General features: G+C 42.3%; 1 protein-coding gene across 1 annotated transcript in view; it reads right to left on the bottom strand.

The window, feature by feature from the left end:
- Positions 1 to 12408: 12408 nt before the first annotated feature.
- LOC139028088 (PH and SEC7 domain-containing protein 1-like) overlaps positions 12409 to 22850 on the bottom strand; it is a 12181-nt gene continuing 1739 nt past the window's right edge. The window contains exons 3-7 of the mRNA XM_070444635.1: positions 22693 to 22773; positions 22139 to 22251; positions 21046 to 21104; positions 19150 to 19239; positions 12409 to 12417 (exon numbers count right to left, since the gene is read on the bottom strand). Of these exons, the coding sequence (XP_070300736.1) occupies positions 12409 to 12417; positions 19150 to 19239; positions 21046 to 21104; positions 22139 to 22251; positions 22693 to 22773 (352 nt within the window). The remainder of the gene's footprint in view (positions 12418 to 19149; positions 19240 to 21045; positions 21105 to 22138; positions 22252 to 22692; positions 22774 to 22850) is intronic.

Here is a 22850-nt window from a genome sequence, read left to right as displayed (position 1 = left end):
CACCTGTACCTGTCCAGCAGGTGTGATGTTCGGATGTATCGATCCTGTGCAGGTGTTGTTACACGTGGTCTGCCACTGTGAGGATGATCAGCTGTCCGTCCTGTCTCCCTCTAGCGCTGTCTTAGGCGTTTCACTGTATGGACATTGCAATTTACTGCCCTGGCCACATCTGCTGTCCTCATACCCCCTTGCAGCATGCCTAAGGCACATTCACACAGATGAGCAGGGACCCCGGGCATCTTTATTTTTTCCGTAGAAAGGACTCTTTAGTGTCCTAAGTTTTCATAACTGTGACCTTAATTGCCTACCGTCTGTAAGCTGTTAGTGTCTTAACGACCGTTCCACAGGTGCATGTTCATTAATTGTTTATGGTTCATTGAACAAGCATGGGAAACAGTGTAAAATCCCTTTACAATGAAGATCTGTGAAGTTATTTGGATTTTTACAAGTTATCTTTGAAAGACAGGGTGAGTTTATAAATATTGATCACATTCTCTGTGTATGATCATATATTTTGATACATTGAATGTTAATATTGTGAAACTATGTTATACATTTTTTACCTCCCGTTTCAGGAAGTGATGTCACTGAGTACTGCCCCTAGTATCTTCCATCCCCACCTGTGATATGGATGACTGATGAAGACCTAAGGGTCGAAACATTGTAAATAAATATCACCTGGGAGCATGAGCAGCAGTGTGCAGCGTTTTCCTTTCTGTTTTCCATAAAAATGACTTAAATGTAAATGTAAGACGAACTGGCAACAGACAAACAGAAAACGCAGGTATAAATACCCAGGAGATAATGGGGACAAATGGGAAACACCTGGTGGGGGGGGGTTCGGAGACAAGAACAAGACAGGTGAAACAGATCAGGGTGTGACAGTACTCCACCCCCTCAGGGGCGCCACCTGGCATCCTACCCGGGCACATACCTGGTTGACCGGGGTGCCAGCGGCAGAACTCAGTGATGAGGGCTGGGTCCAGGGTGTTCCTAGCGGGGACCCAGCACCTCTCCTCCGGGCCATAACCCTCCCAGTCAACCAGGTACTGGAATCCCCTGCCCCGAGGTAGAACACTCAGGACCGTGTAAGTCGGATGGCCATTCGATGAGACGGGCGAGAGGGTTGGGCCTAGAAACAGGAGACAAAGGGCTGTGAGACAAGGGTTTAATTCTGGATACATGGAAAGTGGGATATATACGGAGAGTGCAGGGCAACAGAAGGCGAACAGCAGAGGGGCCAAAGACCTTAGAGATGGAGAAAGGGCCAATAGCGGGGAGCTGGGGTCCCAGACCGGGCTCTCAGACCGGGCTCTCTTCCAGTTACGGCCACAGTGGAGGACGAACATCTGGGCCAAGGGTATGCTGACCTCTTCTCCTGCTCAGGGAAAAGTGGAGGCTGATAACCCATGGAACACTTGAATGGTGAGCGACCAGTGGCCGAGCAGGGAAGGGTGTTTTGGGTGTATTTGACCCACACGAGTTGCTGGCTCCAGGTGGTGGGGTTGGCGGAGACGAGGCAATAAAGGGTCGTCTCGAGGTCCTGATTGGCTCTCTCCGACTGGCCGTTCGATTGGAGGCTGGCCGATGCCCCAATGAGGGTTCAGAACGCCTTCCAGAACCTGGACGAGAACTGAGGACCGCGGTCGGAGACCTTGTCCACCGGAAGTCCATGGATCCAGAAGATGTGCTGCACCATGAGCTGGGCCGTTTCCTTGGCTGCGGGTAGGGAAGGGGAATGAAATGGGCAGTTTTGGAAAACCTATCCACCACAGTGGTGTTGCCATCTGATGAAGTGTGACGAAGTCCAGGGATATATGGAATTGGGGGTGGTAAGGAATGGGAAGAGGTTGAAGGAGGCCAGCCGGAGCTTGCGGAAGAGTTTTATTCTGGGCACACACGGTGCAGGCGGCGACGAACACGGAGACGTCAGGAATCAAGGTGGGCCACCAACATTTTTGTTGTGCCGGCTGGGAACGCTGCGCCTCACGGACATAGTTCTCCATACCCAAGGATGAGTGCAGCCACGAGACAAGAGGTAGGCAAGATGGTCTCGGGGTCCATTGGTGTAGCAGCTGGGCTATAGAGGCGTGAAAGAGCATCACATTCTAGGACCCCGGGCGGTAGGAGATGGTGAAGTTGAATCGAGTGAATAGCAGGGTCCATCGAGCTTGCCTGGAGTTGAGGCGCTTGGGGGTGCGGAGATATTCCAGGTTCTTGTGATCTGTCCATACTATCAATGGGTGTTCCCCCCCTCTAACCAGTGCCTCCACTCCTCCAACACCATCGGCACCGCGAGTAGTTCTCAGTTACACACTTTGTAATTCCTTTCCGTGGTGTTTAGACAATGGGAGAGGAAAGCGCAGGGATGCAGCTTTTGGTCTTGGGCCGAATGCTGGGACAGGACAGACCCCACTCCGGCGTCCGAGGCATCGACCTCCACCACAAACTGCCGGACGGTAGTGAATAGGTGTTTGAGGTCCAAGAACGCCCGTTCTGCAGCTGAGATCACGTGAACGGGACCATGGGAGTAGGGCTGGGTGGTATACCTTATTTTATGATATACCAGTATTGATGCAGGGACCGGTTTGGGTTTTTACTTTACCTTCTATATCGGTATTTGAATGTTTGATTTGTTAAATGTGATACGCCATGTGTAATGTCAATTTTTATAGTTTACTTCGCTACTCGAGTCACCTATGCTTTCTCTCTGTGCCACTTCCCACAGACCTAGCCACACCCCCTCACTCAAGGAGCGCATTTGATGTTCAATCACGAGACCCTTGCAACAATGCTGTTTTCACTTTGCTTATTAATATAAATCCACTAGCGTTCTATAATGAAACTATTAGTTTGTGTTTCTTACACCAGCAAACAGCTAGTTTGTCTTTTCTTAGCAAGTTGCCCTAAATCTTGTGAGACGCTAATTGTTAGCTGCTAATGCTAATAGCTAGCTAGCTAATAAATGTACTGAGTAAAAGCAAAAGTAGCTAGCTAATACAGCCTGATAATACCAGTAATGGTGTAGACCTAAATCAGCATGTTGTTTGTGCAACAGTATCTTCTAAATCAAAGAGGAATATGCAAAGCAAGAATATGTTTGCTACATGAAGTAGCTAAGGGAAAACATGCAATGTAGCCAAAGCTTATAGGGTCCCCTAGGAAACACGAATCAACACTTTAGTTTGTACCCTGTCAAAATAAGTCCTCCCTGGAATTTTTATTTGTTGTTTACTTTTTGCCAAAAACAAGAAAAGAAAAAGAAACCGTTAGTTTTATTTGTACATTGTAAATAAAATATTATATTAATGATGATAGGTTAATAATTTAATATTTAAAAATATGTACCTAATGTTCTAATAATCTACCCAGAATGTCAGTAAGTACTTAATTGATATGTTCAGTCGCAATGAAAACTTCACCGAAATCGTAAGCGATAATGGTGCCCAATTCACTTTAGATGAATGGATTTCGTTCCTACATTACAGAGACATTAAACACTCCAAAGTGTCTGTGTACTACCAACGAGCAAATGGCGAGGTGGAATGCTGGAACCACGTTTTAAAAGACTGTCTCCAAACCGCGATCTGAGAGGGAAAGCCTTGGAAACTATATGTCCGACACAGAGTGCGTGCCACTCAAGAAAAGTGAAATCCTACACAGAGGCCAACCGGGGGCAAAACAATCAATCATCAAAAAGGGAGATTGTGCTCATGTAAAACTCCCATTTTATGTCAAAAAGGGTACACCGAAGTACAGTGCGCCACCGAAAGTTATCCAAACTAAAGGACCAAGCACCTATGTCGTTTTATAAAAAATATTTATTTTAATTTTACCTTTATTTAACTAGGCAAGTCAGTTAAGAACAAAATATTATTTTCAATGACGACCTAGGAACAGTGGGTTAACTGCCTTGTTCAGGGGCAGAACGAGAGATTTTTTACCTTGTCAGCTCAGGGATTCGATCTTGCAACCTTTCGGGTTACTTGTCCAACGCTCTAACCACTAGCCTACCTGCCGCTTGCCGGAATGTGTCGCATCTCTCACTGTGTCGGTGATGCGCATCTCAAAGTTCCCTTGCACTCGCAACAGACTATTCAAACTGATGCTCAGAGTCAATTTAGAGTCAGACGAAGCCCGGCTTGGCTAAAGGACTATATTCAGTAAATCTGGAAGGTTATAAGTAAAAAATAAAATATTATAATTGACTGCTAAAGTGTAAATTTGATATTCTGATGTTACTGTCATTATGGCTACTGTGCTGTCTTTTAACATTGTTATTATTATGTGCTTGGTAAAATAATAATGGTTAAATTCAAGCATTGTGAATTGCTTTATTTGGGTTATGCTTAGAGAGCTCTTTACTTTCACAAGAGGGAAATAACTACTAAGGATGTAGTTATGTAGAAGAAGAGTATGCATGTGCTGATGATGTATGCTGTGATGCAGTGCTAAGCTTGCCGAGTAAACTTACCCATAATTATACCCATCGTGTCCTCATGTTACTGAGCCTAAAGAATAACACAACAAATATTGTCCTCATCAATGTCATTTGCAAGAACAAAATATTCAAACCATTCTGTATATGAGCTCCACTGTTCAATACTTTAACCAAACTGTCCAATGTTTCCAACAATTCCAGCCATTTTTTGTTTCTCAATAGGCTCCTGATTGTCAATCACTTCAATATTGTCCAACCTCAAACATGCAATATTTTTCTCAGTCACGTGATCTTCATTCACTTCACTCACTGACGTTTCATCCTCAAATTCACTCATTAATCCGTTTGTAATTCCAAATTTCAACTGTAAGATTTGATAAACATTTTGATGTTTTATTGTTTTTGTTAGTCATGCTGCACGATTCCTCGTTTGTCATTTTGAACCTTCTGTATTGCCCCCGTCTACAGCATAATTATGATTCCCAGGATGCATTTCGTCTTTACACCTGTCACCTGTCACATGTACCATCAATATTTGGGTAGAATTTGTATAATCTGGCCTTGCTGAAATGGATACGGTGAAGTACCTTAAACTGTATAAGGCTTAGCCGGTCACAAGAGGAGCTTCCATCTACAGTAAGTAAGGCATCATTCCAGACTTCATCAGTGATCTCTCCACCAAGTTCCCTTTCCCACTCAGATCGGATTTTATTGAGTGATGGGTTATCAAGGGACATGATTATCAAAAAAATACAGGATATGAGTCCCTTTAGTTGAAAAGGTGTTTTCAAAAGGGCATCCAGACCCGATCCGGGTGATAGAATTGGAAAGGTTGGGCTTCGAGTGCGAATAAACTGGCGGAATTGGAAATACCTAAATAAACTTGAATGGGGTAGTGAATCTACCCCATTCAAGTTTATTTAGGTATTTCCAATTCCAATTTGATAGTGAGGTCTTCGAAATTGGCAAAGGTGCCATCAATATAAGGTAATTAAACTTAGTAAGGCCATTCCTCTGCCACAGCCTGAAAGCTGAATCCAGTTTGCCTGACCTTGAATATAAAAATATTGACAACATTTGGATTGGATGTGTAGCGCGAAGCTGAAAGAGGGAGATTGAAGGTGACTAAGGCTGGCAAAGAGGAGGAGAAACAGGAATTGGCTTTTGTTTGACACCAGTCAGCTTCTGGGGTGGGAAGCCAGTAAATAATATTTTGTATATTCGCTGCCCAGGAATAATACATAAAGTTAGGAAGGGCTAGTCCTGCATGTGTTTTATCTCTCTGGAGAAATGCTTTACGTATTCTTGGATTCCCACCGCCCAATAGAAAAATATATACAGTATAAGCTTATCCACTGAAGTGAAAAAGACTGGTAAAAAAAAGAGGGAGACATACAGAAATCTGGGCAATACATTCATCTTGATCCAATTCACTTTACCAGCTCAAGTAAAATGGAGAATACTCCAGCTCTGAAAGTCCAGTTTAAGTTTGTTAATCAGGGGAGTAAAGTTCTCATCATGGAGGGAAGACAAGGTACGGGTGATATTGATCCCTAAATATTTAAAGCCAGACTTTGACATACAAAATGGAATAGTATCCTGTGGAATTTGTAATGCTAATTCATTAATAGGAAAGCATTCATTTTTTGAGAAATTCAATGTATAGCCCTGAAAACACACCAAACCTACCCTCAGGGACAAACGCTTCAAGGTCTGAGATAAATAAAAGCAAGTAATCTGCATACAAGGAAACTTTGTGTTCCAGTCCGCATCTGTAGATACCATGTATTGAGGGTGTGGCCTTTAGCTTAATAGAAAGGGGTTCTATCGCCAGGGCAAACAACAGAGGTGACATTGGACATCCCTTGAATATGGCCCTTGATAATGGGAAATACTGTGAACGAAGTACTGATGCCTTGGGTGATGAGTACAACAGTCGGACCCAGGAAATTATGTTTGTGCAGCGGTGTTTTTGAGCTTAGCATTTGTCAGCACAGGCAGCGCAAGCCTCCCTCTATGCTTATGGACGAGTGAAAAACTAAAAGTATGTGTCTTAGATATAGTTTTCACATACAAACTTTATATGTCCGAACTCAGAATCAAATAGGCTTCCCAAAAAATAACAGTCATTTGTGGTAGAACATTTATTTTGTCAATTTTGTGCATTTATTAAATCCCATCGGGTAACTTGATTTTGAATGTGTCATGTAAACAAGATTATTAGGGAAATCTTTCTTCTTGCAAAGTATGTAAACATTTAAATCAAACTATTATATTCATCTGACTATTCACAATAATAATCATACTCAGTGCTACCGTGTTACTATTGGTCAGTCACTGGGATTGGCTTCTGACACTGCCAAAACTTTGTCGGAGACTACGACCACACGTAGTGGTACTTAATCGGCAGACCTAGACCCTGTCACATTTCCCTTGACGGGGAAATTTTATCTGGGACAGCAAAATCATGTCATAAGACTGCAAAATGTTTACAGTCTGTGCAGGCCTTTAGCTAGCTCAACTATGCACTTGCCTCTGCTAGCAATACACTGTGCTAACATTAGCCTAGACTGTACCATGGAAAATAACAGTTAAAAACGTGTAAAAAAATAACTTCTTCTGGATAGAATAGTTTCTGTAGGTTCAGACTTTCTTGTCGCCAATCTTTGTTATGTCTGGGGGGGATTCATAACAACATCTTTATAACAATTCAAAAATGATGAGATGGGAGACAGGAATTATTTCAACCATTTATCTAGAACTTGCTCATCTCAACACTTAGAACCCACATGAACCCACATGAACCCACAAGCCTTATACGTTATAGAAACCACGCTAACGACTTCGACTATATTGCAAATTAGTACTCGTCATACTGTATGTGTTCCTCTGAATCAACACCTATCCTAAGTGCTAATTATTATTACACGGCTCCAGACTAACATTTTCCCCTCGTGTCACTGGTGCCACTAACTTTTACAGTTGGTGGCACCAGCCCATGATATGGTCAGGGAACCATCTTATAAAGTAATTCATAGTGCTTTATTAAGAAGTATAATAAATAGACTACTGAAGTATTCAAGAAATATGTTTGTTTTTATCTAACACGTCCAAGCAGTAATGCATGGTTCAAGATATTTTGATGTGAACCCTAATCCAGTGATTGTCGTGAATTTTGGGCAACTATAGTTGCTCTATTTTTCTGTCATAATAGGACTTCAGAATTTCCAGATTTTTATTGTTGTTCAATTGAGATCTTTATGTGCACTAACTAATAGCATAGGCTAATTCATTTGGGGTTCAACACCTGAGGAAGTGGAAACTCAAAACACATGAACTAGATCGCTAACTTGAAATATAATGCCCACTGCTAGTAGCCATGTATTCATCCAACAGTAAATGTAATGTCCTAAAAAAAAACTTTGCAGTTGCCTAATAGGCCTATGCCCTCGCAATGGCCGGTGCCCGTTTCGCGCACGTACGCCGCTCCAAACTGTGTCTCAAAGCCATATCAAATACTGTACCTTGGCTGTAAAATGGTTGCTATTGAGCTGAATATTGAGAGTTGAGAAGAAAAAACATATACAGTTGAAGTCGGATGTTTACATACACTTAGGTTGGAGTCATTAAAACTCGTTTTTCAACCACTCCACACATTTCTTGTTAAGAAACTATATTTTTAGCAAGTCGGTTAGGACATCTACTTTGTGCATGACACAAGTAATTTTTCCCAAAATTGTTTAAAGACAGATTATTTCACTTATAATTCACTGTATCACAATAACTGTGGGTCAGACGTTTACATACACTAAGATGACTGTGCCTTTAAACAGGTTGGAAAATTCCAGAAAATGATGCCATGGCTTTAGAAGCTTCTGATAGGCTAATTGACATCATTTGAGTCAATTGGAGGTGTACCTGTGGATGTATTTCAAGGCCTACCTTCAAACTCAGTGCCTCTTTGCTTGACATCATGGGAAAATCAAAAGAAGTCAGCCAAAAATTGTAGACCTCCACAAGTCCGGTTCATCCTTAGGAGCAATTTCCAAACGCCTGAAAGTACCACGTTCATCTGTACAAACAATAGTAAGCAAGTATAAACACCATGGGACCACGCAGCCGTCAAACCGCTCAGGAAGGAGACGCGTTCTCTCTCCTGGAGATGAACATACTTTGGTGCGAAAAGTGCAAATCAATCCCAGAACAACAGCAAAGGACCTTGTGAAGATGCTGGAGGAAACAGGTACAAAAGTATCTATATCCACAGTAAAACGAGTCCTATATCAACATAACCTGAAATGCCGCTCAGCAAGGAAGAAGCCACTGCTCCAAAACCGCCATAAAAAAGCCAGACTACGGTTTGCAACTGCACATGGGGAAAAGATCGTACTTTTTGTAGAAATGTCCTCTGGTCTGATGAAACAAAAATAGAACTGTTTGGCCATAATGACCATCGTTATGTTTGGAGGAAAAAGGGGGATGCTTGCAAGCCGAAGAACACCATCCCAACCGTGAAGCACAGGGGTGGCAGCATCTTGTTGTGGGGGTGCTTTGCTGCAGGAGGGACTGGTGCACTTCACAAAATAGATGGCATCATGAGACAGAAAAATTATGTGTATATATTGAAGCAACATCTCAAGACATCAGTCAGGAAGTTAAAGCTTGGTGGCAAATGGGTCTTCCAAATGGACAATGACCCCAACCATACTTCCAAAGTTGTGGCAAAATGGCTTAAGGACAACAAAGTCAAGGTATTGGAGTGGCCAACACAAAGCCCTGACCTCAATCCTATAGAAAGTTTGTGGGCAGAACTTAAAAAGCGTGGGTGAGCAAGGAGGCCTACAAACCTGACTCAGTTACACCAGCTCTGTCAGGAGGAATGGGCCAAAATTCACCCAACTTATTGTGGGAAGCTTGTGGACGGCTACCCGAAACGTTTGACCCAAGTTAAACAATTTAAAAGGCAATGCTACCAAATACTAATTGAGTGTCTGACCCACTGGGAATGTGATGAAATCATTTAAATCTGAAATAAAGCATTCTCTCTACTATTATTCTGACATTTCACATTCTTAAAAGAAAGTGGTTATCCTAACTGACTTAAGACAGGGAATTAAATGTCAGGAATTGTGAAAAACTGAGTTTAAATGTATTTGGCTAAGGTGTATGTAAACTTCCGACTTCAACCGTACATACAGAAAGCGGACACCCTCCTCTCTTCATCAGGGACAAGAGGACAAAGCTTCCAAAGCTGTGTTTATCCTGCAATTGCATTTTGAAATGTTATACGATCAGAACGCATTTTTCTCTTGAGCGCTGGTGGGGATAGGAGAGTTGCTCGTTTTTCACAGCAGCAGGCCCCAGTGAGTGCACAGGTACAGGGGCGGGGCTGGGCAGACACTTTAATTACAGGAATCATTAGGATAATGCACTTTACTGTTTGACCAAATCATGGTTTTAGCCGCCCCAAAAATATGACATTTTGGGTGAGGTGACCATGCACAATGTGCACTTTCTAAGTTTATAGGCACCCTTTCTGTTTTTTACGATCCATGATCTTGGCTGTCTAACTGATGACAGAGTTGGAGCAGGTCTCTTTGCTGATCCCGCGTTTACTTTGAATGTGAGTTTGCGTGACCTCAACTCAGCCTATCAGAAAACCAGGCCAGCCCATCTTGATAGGGGGGCCGGCCATTGCCCACTGGTCAGTCAAAGGCTCATTATAGATTAGTATAACAGAGAAATTGAGCCAAAATCTTTAAAAACAATCTTAACAGACCCATGGGCCACCGGCCATGTCACCTTTTTCATGGTTTTATGTTTTTTATACAAAAATAATTGAGAGAAGTGTGACACCATAGCCAGCTAGTTGCACAGTACAGGAGATTTCTCCATTCTGTCCCTCTATTGTAATGTTAATTGCAAACATATCACTGGGTTTAATCTGAGAAAGCTGCAGTGCCGAGAGAGAGAGCGGGCGTGAGAGAGAGAGGGGGGATGGAGAGAGAGTGAGAGAGAAAGAGAAGGGTAGAGAGGAGAGAGAAGGTTAGTGAGAAAGATAGTTAGAGAGTTAAATAGAGAGCAAGAAGGAGAGAGAGAGAATAAGAGAATGAATGAAATAAGCCACCTGGTTCCTGATTTCAGCTGTAGTTGGAGGGTTCAGTTTAGTACCCCTCTGTCCCTCCCAGCCTTAACTCAACATACAGCACATATGGAAATCCCCCAAAAATATCACCTCACATTTGTCTGTAATCTGTATAACTGTTAAGATATTTTATCAAGGTTTAAGATAAATGATTAAATAATTCTACCCAGAAACTTAACCATTAGGATTAGAGGTTATGTAGCATGGACAAGGGGTAATTAAAAATGATAACCATTGTGGAAGAAAGGAATGTATGTATGTGCCGAAAGAAAGCAAAGAGACTCGTTAACCTATGTTTGAACCGATCCAGCTATAACTCTGTGGAGATAAGACAAGACAGCGAAAGCTCCTCCAGGTTTTCCGTATCTGGGGGGGACTGGAACTGTCAGCTAAGTGGTAATACAACTGTGGTGAGACTTCAGGAGATAATCCAGATATAGTGTGTAATGAATGTGCGTTAGTGTGTTGGAATGGACTTTTGAATCAGCTTTGTTCTTGTCGGATAGAAGGAGGGACATTTAGGACGCTATGACGCTATGTGTGATATATAAACTAATGTACATGGTATTTTGAGTAGAGTCTCTCGAGAATAAACGCTATTGATTAATTTGGTGGCTGGTCTTTGTCTATTTTATGCAAATAAGAACTTTACAAATTCTTATAAACTGACAGAGTGTTTGCTTGGTTATAATTAAATTGGTTAACGAACAGATAGGAATCTAATTCCTTTAACAATAACTGAATGTGATCCGTTTGTGTTTTTCCAGTATTTTGGATGCAAAAGGTATTCTCCATGCTATATTGTACATCATATACTGTACCACATATGGCACATGTTTATCACCTCACCCACCTCTATACTTACATTTACATTTACATTAAGTCATTTAGCAGACGCTCTTATCCAGAGCGACTTACAAATTGGTGCATTCACCTTATGATATCCATGGAACAACCACTTTACAATAGTGCATCTAACTCTTTTAAGGGGGGGGGGGGTTAGAAGGATTACTTTATCCTATCCTAGGTATTCCTTAAAGAGGTGGGGTTTCAGGTGTCTCCCGGCAGGTGGTGATTGACTCCGCTGACCTGGCGTCGTGAGGGAGTTTGTTCCACCATTGGGGTGCCAGAGCAGCGAACAGTTTTGACTATACTATACTATACTATACTCTATGTATCTTTGGAGATATGAGATCTATGTGATTTTTTATATTCGATTCTACAGTACTTTAGATACAAAACAAAGTCTCTATAAAACAGTTGAACATGAATATACATGTACATAAACAAATAAACAAACAACGATACAACATGCCTCCTTACTTCGCAATAAATAAAATATGCATAAAAGAATGAGTGCACAAGGAGAAAGGAGAAAGAGCTAGAGGAGAGAAAGAGTGTATGGGGAAAGGGGGTAAGGAAAAAACAGAAGACTGGCCATGAGCTGCTTAGTATTAGGGGGTTGAGGAATGGAAGTACTGTAGCAGGGTAAGAGAAAGATGGTGAGAGAGAGAGAGTGTAATGTCAGAGATAGAAGAGAAGAGAAGAGCAGCACATAGGTTTGCCTCCTCCGGGGGCCACTGCTATTTCATACTGCCGGAAATAAAACACTTTGAATCTCAAGAAAAAGGGAGGGAGGGAGGAGAAAGAGAGTAGGCAAAGAGTGAGAGGGTGGCATGGTGGGTGGTGCTGCGGTGCTGGCAAAATGGTGCTATACTGAAAACAGAAACGAGAGGGAGAGCGAGAGCAGGCACGAGAGAGAGAGCGAGAGAGAGAGGGGGAAGAGAGAAGGAGATAGAAAGTTAGTGAGAAAGAGAGAGCATTAAGAGAGCTAGAAGTGGAGAGAGACAGAATGAGAGCATGAAATAAAGAGACAGAGACAGAATGAGCGAATGAGTGAAATTGGATGGATTGAGCCCCTACTTTGAGTCCTTTGGTGCAGATGTCAGGCTCAGGTTGGCCCAGTATGAGACACATAGCAGCGTGTGTGTGTTTGTATCTGTGTGTCTATGCATGCACATATATGTGTGTGTGTGTGCGTGCATTCAAGTGCGCCCACGTGTGTGTGTGTGTGTGTGTCTGTGTGTATATAATGGAAAATTATTATGATTATGTGAACTCTGCTGCTGAACAGGGATACACTCCAGATATGGAGGGGGAAATGGGAAAGCAGGAAAAGGAGGGAAGGAGATTAGGAATATGAAGCAGATAACAGGGAATCGGCATGACAGTCATTCAGTCAGAAGGAAGTGATTGAAGGATAAGCCAGGAGGGGGCTGGGGCAGAGAAGAGGGAGTGGGAGTGCAAGTAGGTGAGGGAGCATTTACAGTGACAAAGCAAAAGGTGAGAAAGACAGAAAACGAGAGCAAAGCATAGAGAAAAAAAAGTGACCAGAAGATTTAGGAATCGAGAGATGGAGAGCGGGCAGGGGAAACATTTGGAGATTTAGAGAAAGAGAGGGCGAGAGAGAAAGGAAAGTCAGAGAGAGTGGCAGGAGAGCCTGATTTTAAAAGACTTCCTGGATCTATACGGTGCATTAATAAAAAAGCTACCCCAAGTCAATGGGCTTATTCCTATGCTCTCCCTCTCTCTCTCTCTATCGCTCTCAATTCAATTCAATTCAAAGGGGCTTTATTGGCATGGAAAAAGTGTTTAAGCAATTGCAATAAACAATAAACAAAACAACAACTAAAAACCAATAAAGCAAATTAAACAAAACAAAGACCAAAAAAAAATCTGACATTATCAGTAAACATTACACACACAAAAAGTTTCAAGAGAAAAACAACATTTTAAATATTATAATGTTAGCGGTTAAAAAAAATTGCATAACATTTAAAATGTTACATAAACTATGTACGGTGTTGTGACAATGCGCAAATATTAGAATGTATTTCGAATGATGGGGGAAATAAATAGGCAGGTTGAGAGCTTCAAGTTCCTTGGTGTCCACATCAACAACAAACTAGAATGGTCCAAACACACCAAGACAGTCGTGAAGAGGGCACGACAATACCTATTCCCCCTCAGGAGGCTGAAAAGATTTGGCATGGTCCTCAGAACCTCAAAAGGTTCTACAGCTGCCACATCGAGAGCATCCTGACTGGTTGCATCACTGCCTGGTACAGCAACTGCTCGGCCTCCGACCGCAAGGCACTACAGAGGGTAGTGCGTAAGGCCCAGTACATCACTGGGGCTAAGCTTCCTGCCATCCAGGACCTCTACACATTGTCTAAGACCCCAGCCACCCCAGTCATAGACTGTTCTCTCTGCTACCGCACCAAGTCTAGGACCAAAACGCTTCTCAACAGCATTTACCCCCAAGCCAAAAGACTCCTGAACAGGTAATCAAATGGCTACCCGGACTATTTGCATTGTGTCCCCCCCCCATTACCTCAATTAGCCCAACTAATCGGTGCCCCCGCACTTTGACTCTATACCGGTACCACCTGTATATAGCCTCGCTACTGTTATTTTCACTGTCATTTTACAGATTTTTTTATTTCTTTACTTATCTATTGTTTATGTAGTACTTATTTTCTACTTAAAAATTGCACTGTTGGTTAGGGCTTGTTAGTAAACATTTCACCTGTTGTATTCGGCGCACGTGACAAATAAACTTTGATTTGATTTGATATAGGTTATATTCACATTGGTGTTTCTGACCCAATGGTTGACCTTTTCTCGTGGCAGCAGGTAACACATTTTGCTATTGGGATTGCACACTGTGGTATTTCACAAATTTTTTAAATTATTTTAATTTCACCTTTATTTAACCAGGTAGGCTAGTTGAGAACAAGTTCTCATTTACAACTGCGACCTGGCCAAGATAAAGCAAAGCAGTTCGACACATACAACAACACAGAGTTATACATGGAATAAACAAACATACAGTCAATAATACAGTAGAAAAAGTATATATACAGTGTGTGCAAATGAGGTAAGATAAGGGAGGTAAGGCAATAAATAGGCCATGGTGGCAAAGTAATTACAATATATCAATTAAACACTGGAGTGATAATGTGCAGAAGATGAATGTGCAAGTAGAGATACTGGGGTGCAAAGGAGGAAGATAAATAAATAAATACAGTATGGGGATGAGGTAGTTGGATGGGCTATTTACAGATGGGCTATGTACAGGTGCAGTGATCTGTGAGCTGCTCTGACAGCTGGTGTTTAAAGTTAGTGAGGGAGATATGAGTCTCCAGCTTCAGTGATTCTTGCAGTTCGTTCCAGTCATTTGCAGCAGAGAACTGGAAGGAAAGGTGGCCAAAGGAGGAATTGGCTTTGGTGCTATGGGTGGGTGCTGCTATGGTGACCAGTGAGCTGAGATAAGGCGGGGCTTTACCTAGCAAAGACTTGTAGATGACCTGGAGCCAGTGGGTTTGGCGATGAGTATGAAGCGAGGACCAGCCAACGAAAGCATACAGGTCGCAGTGGTGGGTAGTATATGGGGCTTTGGTGACAAAACGGATGGCACTGTGATAGACTGCTTCCAACCTAACAGATACGGGAGTTTGTCAAAATGTGATTTGTGTTCTAAATTTTTGTGGGCTTGTGTAATTTGAGTGAAATACTGATATATATATCTATATATACTGTACCAGTCAAAAGTTTGGATACACCTACTCATTCAAGGGTTTTTCTTTATTTTCACTATTTTCTACATTGTAGAATAATCGTGAAGACATCAAAACAATGAAATAACACATATGGAATGATGTAGTAACCAAACAATCTTCAAAGTAGCCACCCTTTGCCTTGATGACAGCTTTGCACATGCTTGGCATTCTCTCAACCAGCTTCACCTGGAATGCTTTTCCAACAGTCTTGAAGTAGTTTGTAATTGTGTTGCTGCCCTGGTGCTCTGTGTGGTTTGTTTGTATTTGTGAACAGAGCCCCAGAACCAGTTGGCTGAGGTGTTTATCTCCTTGCAGGTTAGGGTTTTGTGATGGAAGGTTTGGGCATTACATTCCTTTAGGTGGTTCTGGAATTGAATGGCTCTTTTCTGGATTTTGATCATTAGTGGGCAGGTATAGTCCTATTTCTGCTCTGCATGCATTATTAGGGGTTTTTGCGTTGTACTCTGAGGATATTTTTCAGGACTCTGCATGCAGAGTCTCAATTGTTTTTTTCCCCCATTTAGTTCATTCTTGGTAGGTGAGTGGACCCCAGACCTTACTGCCATAGACGGCAATGAGTTCTATAACTGATTGGAGTATTTTTTGCCAGATCCTAATTGGGATGTCAAATTGTATGCTCCTTTTGATGGCGTAGAAGGCCCTTCTTGCCTTTCAGATTGTTCACAGCCTTGTGGAAGTTACCTGTGGTGCTGATGTTTGCTAGTTACCTGTGGTGCTGATGTTTGCTAGTTACCTGTGGTGCTGATGTTTGCTAGTTACCTGTGGTGCTGATGTTTGCTAGTTACCTGTGGTGCTGATGTTTGCTAGTTACCTGTGGTGCTGATGTTTAGGCTGAGGTATGTGTGATTCTTTGTATGCTCTAGGGCAATGGTGTCTGGAATGAATTTATGCAAAATTGCATCAAAAGCATTTTTGAAATCAACAAATCATGAGAAGACTTTGCTTTTGTTTTGTTTGTTTGTCAATTAGGGCGTGCAGAGTGTATATGTGTTCTGTCATATGGTATTTTGGTAAGAAGCAAATTAGAAATTTGCTCAGGACATTGTTTTCACTGAGGAAATGTTAGAGTGTGCTGTTGAGGATACTGTTGACACATTCGCTGTAATTATTGGGGTCAGATTTGTCTCCACTTTTTTTGGATTGGTGTGATCAGACCTTGGTTCCAAATATTGGGCTGAGGATAATATTGAAGAGTTTGAGTATAGCCACTTTGAATTTGTGGTCTGTATATTTATCATTTCATTTAGGATACCATCAACACCACAGGCCTTTTTGGGTTGGAGGGTTGGCATTTTGTCCTGTAGTTCACTCAATGTAATTGGAAAATTCAATGGGTTCTGGTAGTCTTTGATAGCTGATTCTAAGATTTGTAAATTGTCATGTATATGTTTTTGCTCTTGGTTCGTTGTTACAGTATATGGCTGAAAAGGTTTGAGAAGTGGTTTTAATTCATACATCTCCCTTTTTCTAGCTCTTCATGCTGTTGTTTGTTCAGTGTTTTCAAATTTTCCCAGAAGTGATTCTTCCATCACATTCTGATGTGCTGTTCCTTCATTTTTCTTGCTGTATTTTTGTACTGTTTTAGTGTTTCCCCGTAATAAAGGTGTATGTTCTGGTTTTCTGGGTCGTTGTTTTTGGTTGGATAGGTTTCTACATGTCTTTCTTAGGCTTTTGCACTCTTCATCAAACCATTTCTCAATGGTGCCACACCCTGATCTGGTTCACCTGTCCTTGTGATTGTCTCCACCCCCTCCAGGTGTCGCTTATTATCCCCGGTGTATTTATCCCTGTGTTCCCTGTCTCTCTGCGCCAGTTCGTCTTGTTTGCCAAGTCAACCAGCGGTTTTCCTTGCTCCTGTTTTTCCCAGTCTCTGTTTGTTTCTAGTCCTCCTGGTTTCGACCCTTCCCTGTCCTGACTCCGTACCCGCCTGCCTGACCACTCTGTTCTGACTAACAGCCTGCCTATCCCCTTGTACTGTTTTGGACTCGGATCTGGTTTCTGACCCCTGCCTGGCCTGACCTGAGACTGCCTATCGTCTGGTACTGTTTGGACTCTGACCTGGTTTATGAACTCTCGCCTGTCCCCGACCTGCTTTTGCCTACTCCCTTTGTTATAATATATGTTGGAGCTCTACCATCTTCCTCCTGTGTCTGCATTTGGGTCTTGCGTTGTGCCCTTATAAATGCTGTAATTTTTTTCCGGTTTTCTGCTAGTATTTTTTTTTTACATTTGATATAACAAATATACTGTTCAGGCATTCAACTGCTAAGTTTACACCTTCACTATTACAATAAACATTTTGCCCAGAATGTCATTTAGGGGGGATTGGATTTGTTTTTGGCCAATTGTTCTTTGGTAGATTTCTACACTATTTCTTTAATCTATAGCATTTCTTAATAGCATGCAGTTTGTTGGGCTTTGATGCCTCATGTTTGAGTATTGCTCTGTTCAAGTAGGCTGTAGTTTTGCTGTGGTCTGAAAGTAATGTCATTCTCTCTCTATGTCTCTCTCTCTCAATTCAATTTCACGTATGTTAACATTGCCAAAGCAAGTGAAGTAGATAATAAACAAAAATTAACAGGAAAAATTACACTCACAAAAGTTCCAAAAGAATAAAGGCATTAGAAATGTCATATTATGTGCAAACAGTGAAAGTACAAAAGGGAAAATAAATAAACATAAATATGGGTTGTATTTATAATGGTGTTTGTTCTTCACTGGTTGCTATTTACTTGTGGCAACACGAAGTCTCTCTGTCTCTCTCTCTCTCTGTCTCTCTCTATATCTCTCTATGTCTCTCTGTGTCACGACTTCCGCCGAAGTCGGTCCTTCTCCTTGTTCGGGTGGTGTTCGGCGGTCGACGTCACCGGCTTTCTAGTCACCATCGATCCATTTTTCAGTTTCGTTTTGTTTTGTCTGTATTAATCACACCTGGTTCCAATTCCCCTATCATGTTCCCTATTTAACCCTCTGGMTTTCATTTCTGTTTTGTCCGTGATTGTTTGTGCGTTAGTGGTTGTGGTTTATACATTGTGTTTGTGATTATTTCCATTTGTGGAATTTTTGCCATTAATCGTGAGTAAACACTGTGGTTTCGCTCAACACCTGTGTCCTGCGCTTGACTCCGATAATTCTCCGCACACAACCCTGACACTCTGTCTGTCTCTCTATGTCTCTCTCGCTCTCTCACAGCAAAAAGCAGTCGTTTTAGAATTCCTAACCCTTAATTTCTGGGCGAAAAATATTCCATGCCTCTTTTTCTCCCTCTCATGTATTATAGATACATCATTACAAGTTGTTGACTTATGCTCTGGGGAATTGTGTTGAGGGAACGCTTTGCAGACAAAATTAATAAAACGCATCATCATTAGCCATGTCAACAGCAGGCAACCCACTGATTTAGCTCATCTGGCATCCACTAGTGTGCCTGTGGGTTCTAAATTAAGTCCCCCAGATGGGCCTAATCCCATTATGTTGCCCACAACAGGAATAACCTAATATCATAATCTAATATTGTCTGATCTTGAGCGCAGATGCCCCGGAGGGGAGGTACAGTATGTCTTACAGACAACATAACAATTAGCCTCCACCAACCCACAACACCCCGCCCCGCGCCATGCCGAAGTATGCTACAGGAAATGGTGACCGAGGCAGAGCCGTGGTAGGTGTACTCAGGGGACACATGGAGGCCATTTGGCCAAGCTACTGTACAGAATACCATGGCACGACAACACAGAGCACTCAGCAGGACACACAAACACACTCGCAGTGGCGTGTGTCTGTCTGTTCATGTGTCTGTGTGTCCATGTGCGTGTGCATACATGTGCATCAGTGTGTGTGTGCTTGTGTGCATGAGCACATGTGTGTATGTGTGTGTGCTTGTGTGTGTGTTTATAGCAATGTACAGTACAGTGACTCACCTTCAGAAGGTCTTTGGAAAAGTCTTGACCCTCATTCAGACCCTCCAGGTTACCAATGAACTGTGTGCAGGACATCCTTTTGCCAATGTTCTGAAAAATATGACACACAGTACTTACTCTATGCTATTAGTCTCTCTAGACAGACGGGTTGCCTCCCACAATGTACCAATTTTCCAGCATATAGTACATGTCTGTACTTAAGCCAACGTCAATTTGGGAGAGACGAAAGGGCGGAGTTGGGTGCCTCAACATCCGTCCAGAGCTCTGCTATAAACATTTCCGGTAGTTAGCTAGATGGAGCTCACGGAGGATATATTCAATGAGTGTATTTTGCAGGAGAGTAGTTTGCATGCGCCACGAAGTTAGCATTACAAGTTTACAACCACTGACTGACTGTGGAAAAAATGTGCCTAGCCATCTGTGTCCACATTGCGTGTCCACCTCGGTCATGTTTCAGAGGGGATTATTTTGAAGCCCGTCTACGCCAAACTTGTGATTTGTTGGAAGAATTGTCTGTCTGAAGAGCACCCTCCCTGAATTGGCCAAGACAATCCTACATAATTTCCAGACCTAGTACTGTCGCCCTAGCTCTGGGATTTCCGAGACTACTATGCTATATATATATATAATCTTTAAAAGTATCACTAATATCAGTCATCAAAAATATTTGAACCACAAATACATTCACAGATTTTTATAATTCATCAGACCTTCTGCAGCTCTCTGACAGCTATATTAGAATTCATCTTTGAAGGATGTTATGGGAAGAAATTACTTTCAGGGACCTCATCCAAATGATTTAATCTAGCTGATGAGCTGAGAGTGTTAAGAGGAAGACTGTGCAAAGGACTTCACGCTGCTTGCTTAGCGAGTATCACTTCCTTCTGATTCGGCTCATACCGAGGCTCAACCCAGGACCTCTGCCTCACAAACACACGTCACCACCCTCCTGAAGCGTCTTACTCAGTCCTGCCATCAAAAATCGAGCTATTCGGCAGCGCAAGTGGAGACACTTCAGGCTGAGGACTTTCACAGATAGCGGAAATGTTGATGAAAAGAGCAAGTCAATGACGATAAAGAGGGAGAAGAAGATGCTGGAGACTATGATGATGATGATCAGGATGACGCCATTGATGACGATGAAGAAGAAGAAGATGACGACATTGGTGACTACGATGATGAATGATGATGATGATGAAGCACAGCGCTACAGTGCCTTCAGAAAGTAATCATACCTCTTCACTTTTTCCAAATTTGTTTGTGTTACACCCCATATTGACAAAGTGGAAATATGTTTTTAGAAATGTTTGCAAATTTATTTAAAATGAAATACAGAAATATCTCATTTACATAAGTATATATTGAATGCATATTGAATTCAGGCTGTAAGACAACAAAATGTGGAATAAGTTGAGGGGGATGAATACACTGAAGGCTGTATATCAGCCTGGCATCTCTCAATAGAGAGAGTGGGTTTTTCATCCAGCTAGCTCTAGCCCCTTCAACCAGACCTGAATATTTCCATATAATATAAACGGTTTTGACTAAACTACCTGTAGTCATCTGTAGAGGCTGCACATCACACCATGCAGCTGTAGATGGCCTAGATTTAGAGTTATACTGAAATCAGTCTACAGCTTGAGATGGACTGGATTTATGATAGAGTGTGGAGCACATTGTAATCAGGAGGCTGGTCCCAGATCAGCCTTTGATCAGTCTGGGGCTTTTCCCCCATAACTACCATTGTACTGAGTCAGTGGAGCCTGGGGGGATGGATCTCTGAAAATTGTCTCTACTCTAAACTCTAGGCTGAACTCACCTAACACGCACGCATGCACGCACGCACGCACACACACGTGCACACGCACGCACACACAGAGACTAAATTCTACTTACATGGCCATGCAGGTCTGTGTTTAGCAGCATCAGGGCACAGGTCAAGGTATGGACACCATCTGGATAAGGAAGAAACATATCCATCTATTCAGTGGTGGAAAAAGTACCCAATTTTCACACTTAAGTAAAAGTAAACATACCTTAGTAGAAAATGAAAAGTAACCCAGTGAAATACTACTTGAGTAAAAGTCTAAAAGTATTTGGTTTCAAATATATTTAAGTATCAAAAGTAAATGTAATTGCAAAAATATACTTAAGTATCAAAAGTAAAAGTATAAATCATTTCAAATTGATCATACTAAGCAAACCAGACGGCACAATCTTCATGTTTTTTAAATTTGTGTATTTAGTGAGTCGCCAGATCAGAGTCAGTAGGGATGATCAGGGATGTTCTCTTGATAAGTGCGTGAATTGGACCATTTTCCAGTCTTGCTAAGCATTCAGAATATAACTTAAGTACTTTTGGGTGTCAGGGAAAATGTATGGAGTAAAAAGTACATTATTATCTTTAGGAATGTAGTGAAGTGGTCTAAGGCACTGCATCGCAGTGCTAGCTGTGCCACTAGAGATTTTGGGTTCGAGTACAGGCTCTGTCGCAGCCGGCCGCGATCGGGAGACCCATAGGGCAGCGGCACAATTGGCCCAGTGTCGTCTGGGTTAGAGGAGGGTTTGGCCGACAGGGATGTCCTTGTCCCATCGCGCACTAGCAACTCCTGTGGCAGGCTGGGCGCAGTGCACACTGACACGGTAGCCAGGTGTACGGTGTTTCTTCCGACACATTGGTGCAGCTGGCTTCCGGGTTAAGTGGGCATTGTGTCAAGAAGCAGTGTGGCTTGGTTGGGTTGTGATTCGCAGGACGCATAGCTCTCGAGCTTCGCCTCTCCCGGGTCCGTACGGGAGTTGCAGCGATGAGACAAGACTGTAACTGCCAATTGGATACCACGAAATTGGGGAGAAAACAGGAATGTAGTGAGGTAAAATATTTGTTATATAAATAGTAAAGTAAAGTACCACTGCATCTATTAACATGACGACTGAGCTGTCATATTTCTATAATAGCTATAGTAGACATTAGACAGTACTGTCCTCTTACCCTCAGAGGGTATAAGTTTGGTGTTACAGTGCAGGTATCTCCTGGAGAAGTGAGCCAGCACCCGCTCTCTCTCCTGAGTCTCCCCCATCAGGGAAAACTGTCTGAGAAAGGCTCTGGAACACACATACACACACATTAAGCAGGATTACACTGTTTCTCAACCCCAATCAAGTATCCAGTATCCTCAGGCTGGCAATATTTAGGTTCCAGACCAGCAGAAACGCACCTCATTACGCACTTATTCACCTCATTCAACTACTTAATTAATCACCAAGCCCTTGATTAATTGATTTAGGAGTGTGTTATTTATGTGCTATAAACACTATTGGCCTATTAAGCTGCCATCACTCAACTTGCCACCAGAGAGCAGTATTACCATATACTAACTACAGTGACTGGATCAATGGAACACAAAATGAAGCCCAGCATCCCTTTTAAGGCAACTTATCCAAAACAATGTTTGTAATGTCTAGAAATCCAGTCATCAACAACCAATTTATGGAAAACGTGTTTGTTTTTCGAGTTGAACAAGTCAGTCAGTCTGAACCCCTCACCTCAGAGCCTGGTCCACAGCAAGACCCTTGAAGTTAAAGAAGTGTAGATACTCTTCTGCAACCATACAACTGAAGTCATTGCTGGGGTGAGAGGGTGAGAGAGAGAGGGTGAGAGGGTGAGAGAGAGAGAGAGAGAGAGAGAGAGAGAGAGAGAGAGA

This window comes from Salvelinus sp. IW2-2015, linkage group LG8 (assembly GCF_002910315.2).
Source record: "Salvelinus sp. IW2-2015 linkage group LG8, ASM291031v2, whole genome shotgun sequence".
NCBI classification, from domain to species: domain Eukaryota; kingdom Metazoa; phylum Chordata; class Actinopteri; order Salmoniformes; family Salmonidae; genus Salvelinus; species Salvelinus sp. IW2-2015.
The sequence above is the reverse complement of the archived record's forward strand: the minus strand, read 5'-3'. Positions and strand labels throughout refer to the sequence as shown.